General features: G+C 46.8%; 1 protein-coding gene across 1 annotated transcript; it reads left to right on the top strand.

Annotated features, from left to right (window-relative positions):
- The first annotated feature begins 289 nt into the window (after positions 1-289).
- On the top strand, positions 290-4,786 carry LOC121081887 (keratin, type II cytoskeletal 1-like). The gene is made up of 7 exons (XM_040581194.1): positions 290-538; positions 1,934-2,151; positions 2,815-2,875; positions 3,458-3,553; positions 3,910-4,074; positions 4,164-4,289; positions 4,562-4,786. The coding sequence occupies exons 1-7, from the start codon at positions 290-292 to the stop codon at positions 4,784-4,786; spliced, it is 1,140 nt and encodes a 379-aa protein (XP_040437128.1).
- The last annotated feature ends 534 nt before the right edge of the window (positions 4,787-5,320 follow it).

Here is a 5,320-nt window from a genome sequence, read left to right as displayed (position 1 = left end):
TTCTGCTCACTGTGGCCCAGCGGGTGGCTGGAGAAGTTCTACCATAAGCCATTATGAAGACAATAGAGGAGATGATGGATACAGTGGTTATGGGTATGGTTATGGCAGCAGGAGTCTCCACAACCTCGGTGGGTTTAGGAATGTTTGTACTGGTGGAGCCTATGGAGGAGAAGGAATAGGATATGTGAGGTACATGGGATTTGGTGGTAGGAGGTGTCTCGATAGGGACTTTGGGAGAAGAGGATGTTTTGTGGGAGCTTTTCAAGGTGGTGGAGCAGGGCTTGGTGGCATGTGTGGAGGAAGTTCGGGCAGGGAGGTGCGTGCAGAAGGCCTTGGGAGAAGCACCTTTGGTGAACAAGGGGCTGGACAGGGCTTCGGGCAGGCTGGCGTCAGCAGAGGCATTGAGGAGGTCCATGTCAACACCAACCTGCTGAGGCCAATACAAGTACAAGTCGACCCCGAGTTCCAGAGAGTGCGGTCAGATGAGAAAGAGCAGATTAAGGCTCTCAACAACAAATTTGCATCATTCATCGATAAGGTGAGTCCCTGTTCTCTTTTTCACTTGTTATCTGGGAAGGGGGAGACACGAGGGGTGCTGCTCTGCCTGTGCCGGCCACGGGGACACCTTTACATGACACCTGTACATGGCATCTTCTCCCCCCTCAAAATCACACCCTTCTGCTGGTGTGAAGCTCTTAATAGCTCGCAATAAACATCGCTGCGTGAATCACTTGCACTTAGCCCTGGGATAAGTATCTCTGAGTTGTCTTTTGTGGCAGGACAATAACAAACTGCCGGGATGTCACCATCACATTAACTCACTTCTCTTTTGAGGAAAAGGGTTTCTGCGTGGCCAGCAATATTCTGGTGCCGGGGCATTGTTGATGCTAGCAGGAAAAAAGGGTGATGGGCTTGAGCAGCCTTGATGTGTGCTCTTTTTTTTTTTTCCCCTTCTCCCCTCAAGCAAAACAAAATGTTTCATTTCTCTGAGATACAAAACAAATTACTTCATTGTTTGAAGGTCCTAGCCTCTTTCAGGTGGCCGGTGGCTCCCTCGTATTTCTCCTTTACCTCTTGGCTTGCAGCTACAACGCTTTCACCCGCCCGCAGTCTTGCCTTCTCTTTTGTTTCTACTCACAGATACAGGAACAAAACAGCCACGGAAACACTTCCACCCACGCAAACCTGACATGTGCCTTTTTTTGGGTGGTGACATGTGTCTCTGCGTAGGGTGGAAGCTTGTGTTATTTCTTACAGGTAAAGACTTAACGGCTTCTTGTATTACCCTACAGAAAAGGTGCTGGTTGCACCCAGAAGTTTTAAGCGTGCTTAGTCCTGAAAAACAGGAGTGCTTTTGACTAGTTTTTTTTTTTTAATTATTTTTTTATTAAACCTTCTGGATGTCAGCTGCCAGGTGATAAACTGTTCAGTGTCCCAGCTGAAGAGATGCTATCCCTCTGGTTTCCAAAAACACCTTTCTGACCTTCTTCTCTAAGGCAAAGTGTGTCCAGGGAGAGACTGGTCCTGTGTGGTCTTCTGAGAGGGGGGCAACTCTGCTCAGGTGTTTGGGTGTCTAAGGTACTTCAGAAACAGCTGAAGTCTCTCTCCATCCCAATCATCCCCCTAAAAATTGTGCCTTTAAGAGAGGAAAAGCCAGCAAAATTCCAGTATCAGTGCTGAGAAGCGGCAGTAGAGTCATACCCATCTTATACAACAGACTGGGAAAAAAAGAGATGTCCCTCCCTTTAGCCTAAGCGTTCTGGTGTGTTGGTACCAACGTTCCTACAGTTAGTCCCACCTGATGGAACAAACCTCTAGATGCTACTGTGGTGGAACTGGTAACTGGGATTTGTTTTGCTATAGGGACTCACGCCGACGTCGCTGTGTCCCCCGGTGCCTTCCAGCAGCTGAGACACTCTGCTTTGCCTTTCAGGTGCAATGCCTTGAGCGGCAGAACCAGGCTCTGATGGCCAAATGGGAACTTCTGCAGCAGCAAAGTGCCCGACCAGAAGAGAGCAGAAATATCACCTCTTTCTTCCAATCTTACATCAGCAACCTGCAGAGGCAGCTAGAAACGCTCCAGAACCAGAAGGAGCAGCTGGATCCGGAGGCATATAACATGCTTCATCTTGTAGAAGATTATAAAAAAAGGTGAATAATTACAGGTCTGGTAAAAAGAATACTGGAATTTTCTAAGGCAGTGATGATGGTGCCTTTGGCTCCCCACCTTCAAGAGTTATGTAGCCATGGTAGCACTGCTCTGCAGTAGGCTCATTAGGGGATGTGACTTTGAGGCTGGAAGACTAAAGATTTGGTAAGGGAAGAACACAGAACAGTAAGAGGAAAATCAAAGGCCCTGTAGATCCATCCCACTCTTCTCCTGCCTTCCTCCATGCCTTTCCTTCACCCAGCGATGAGTAACCCGGGACTCCTTACTTCTGCTGGTAGTTGTGGTCAACCTGGACAATGGGGCGTGGGGGAGGGACAGAGCTGAGCAGTGGGGTCAAGTTAAAAGAGTCATCACTTCTTCTGGCTTACCTGCACCTGAAAGATAATATACATCCACAGCTCTGAAAAATGGGGATTTTAGGTCAGGGTTACAGAGATGTTAGACCTGATCTGTATCTATCCCGTTTTGTTGGCTAATTAACATATAGTTTTGCAGGGGTTTGCCTTTGTAGTTGCTCAGAAATTGCAGTTAAATGAAAACTTGACACATTCCCTTTTTGGGTGATTCCCTTTGGTTTCTGATCCGCTTGACTGAAGAAGTGAGCCAGGCAATGAGCTACCTATTTCTTTTCTCCGCTGTAACAGATTCGAGGATGAGATCAACAAGCGTGCATCGAAAGAAGAGGAGTTTGTGGAGCTCAAAAAGGTGAAGTAATCCAAGACACTGAGCTAAATCAAAGCTTCAGAAATAAAGCAGTAACACGATGGCTGCTGAGGTTTTTAAAAGCAAGGTATTTGCTTAAGTTCATCTAACTGAAGTCATTGAAAACCTGAGCTTTTTACTGTGAGACTGGGGAGAAATAATTTCCCCTAGAGACTGAATTGGCCCTTTGTACGACGAGTATCTACAAAGTGCTGGTTTTTATTCACTCAGTACAGCCTAGGTGAGACATCGTTACCAGGGGTTAAATAACATCTATGGATGGCTTAGGAGAATAGAAAATTGAGACAGCTTTTGATTAGAAGAATTAATGAAATCTATGTTTTCCTTGTTTTGCCCAGGAACACGTTTATCTCCACAGCTATTTTGCTTATTTCTAAGCCGTTCTTTTCTTTGAAGAGTTAAAATCTTTCCTTTTGTTCTAATTGCTTTTCAAATGAAACCCGAGTCCTTATTTGACTCCAGGAATGAAGGCTTTAAGGAAGTGCACAAAGCCTTGCAAGAACTGTACTTCAGTGGAGAATTTGGATCAAAGAGATACAAATATGCCCGTGGGTTATCTTACAGGAGCTGGACAGTGCCTACATGGGAAAAATGGAGTTTGATGTTCGGGTGGAAATACTGAAACAGGAGCTTGAGTTCCTCAGATGCTTACATGAAGCGGTGAGTACACTTCTCAGATGAAAAACTTACCCTCAGGTCTTGAAGGATATGTATCTTCTGGAGGTTTCCAGAAATTTAGCCTGAACAGGACTTTTTGGTGTGGAGAGAGGATCATCCTTGGCCGTTGGTCTTGTGAAGTCCTTTCTCATCTGTGAGTGGAAGGGGGGTCGGGTGTGTCCTGAAGGCTGGAGGAGACACTTGGAAATTAAAACTGGTGGTGGAACAATAGGATCTGGGGGCTGCAGGTAGGGAAGTTCCCGTGGATAACTGACCAGAGTGTGCCATTTCTTTCCTCATAATGTGACCTGGGCTGCTCAGGTGGACTGTTAAAATCCAGCATCTTGTTTTCCTCACAGGAGCTGTCCCAGCTGCAAACGGTAGTTGGCAACACCAATGTCGTTCTGTCCATGGACAACCACAGAGAGCTGAACATGGATGGCATCATTGAAGAAGTCAGGCAGGAGTATGAGGCAATTGCTCAGAGAAGCAAAGCGGAAGTAGATGCCATGTATCGTGGCAGGGTGAGTAGACAGTGACAAGACAAGGAGGCAAGTCTGGCTAGTCAGTGGAGTAGAAACCAAAACCATCTGTTCTCTTCTCTGAACATCAGTACCAGGACCTTCAGGACATGTGGGTAAACCAGAGTGAGCAACTGAGGAACAGTTACCAGGAGATCCAGGAGCTTACCAGGCAGATCCAAAGGCTGCAACCAGAAGTGGAAATTGCAAGGAAGAAGGTAAAGCTGATCCTTTCCGACATGGCTAAAGTAAGTCACGTTCACACGGGGACTCGGTGCAGTGTGACACAGCCTGTCCTCTGCAGGCAAACCTAGAGATGGTTTCTCTTCAAAACGAAGCAGGCTGTCTGCACTGGGATTTAATTTGGGTTAATTTACCCAGTAAATGTGTCTTCTGTCATTGAGGCCTCTAATTTCCAAGGCCTACCAGAAAGGTTTGAAACCCCCAGTCCCACAGACGGGAAATGAACATTCTGCTTGTGCCCCTGCAGAATTCCAACCTCCAAGAAACCATTAAAGATGCTGAGCAGCGTGGGAGCTCTGCCGTCAGAGATGGCCAGCAAAAGCTTCAGGAGTTGGAGAACGCCCTGCAGCAGGCCAAAGATGACCTTGCTCGCCTTCTTCATGATTATCAGGAGCTCCTGAACGTGAAATTGGCCCTGGATATTGAAATTGCCATGTATAGATCACTCCTTGAGGAGGAGGAGACCAGGTAGGTGCAAGCTGCTCATCCTGGACAAAGCAGTGTGTCCCACCCCTCACCCTGTCGCTCAGACCTCCAGGATGAATGTCTGCCTGGAGGGAGTGACCTCTTTCATTAGCTTATAGACACCTTGATGTCCACTTTTATTGGATGCATTATCTCAATGTCACTTTTCCTTCGCAGGATACGGGAAGGCTCACCCGCCACGATCTGTAAGTATCTCAAGGCTTTGCTTTCCTTTCTTTAAGAGCACCCATGCCATTGTGTTGCCCGTGGTAGTTAAGATCACATCGCAACAGTTAAGATCACCATCACAACAACCCGTTTGAGTTTCTATCTGAGTTTCCGATGGAAATGAAGCCAACGGTGGACTTGTGAGTGTGTGTAGGAACACTCGTGTATATGCATTAATACGTCAACATTGAGCGATGGGCTTTGGAACTTATGGGGGGGCATCAGCCAAGCCTGTAGGAGGTGGGAAACACCTAAATCATTCTATATGTCTATGCGGTGCATGTCAGAACTGAAAGAAATCAGGCAGATTGTC

Source organism: Falco naumanni (assembly GCF_017639655.2).
Source record: "Falco naumanni isolate bFalNau1 chromosome 20 unlocalized genomic scaffold, bFalNau1.pat SUPER_20_unloc_1, whole genome shotgun sequence".
In the NCBI taxonomy this organism is placed as follows: domain Eukaryota; kingdom Metazoa; phylum Chordata; class Aves; order Falconiformes; family Falconidae; genus Falco; species Falco naumanni.
This window is presented reverse-complemented; position numbering and strand designations above follow the sequence as displayed.

Excerpts from the sequence above, each read along its gene's own strand:
- LOC121081887 (XM_040581194.1), top strand. The coding sequence starts at position 290 with ATGTGTGGAGGAAGTTCGGGCAGGGAGGTGCGTGCAGAAGGCCTTGGG. Across the intron at positions 539-1,933 it reads TTGCATCATTCATCGATAAG|GTGCAATGCCTTGAGCGGCA; the intron begins GTGAGTCCCTGT and ends TTTGCCTTTCAG. Across the intron at positions 4,290-4,561 it reads TGGAAATTGCAAGGAAGAAG|AATTCCAACCTCCAAGAAAC; the intron begins GTAAAGCTGATC and ends GTGCCCCTGCAG.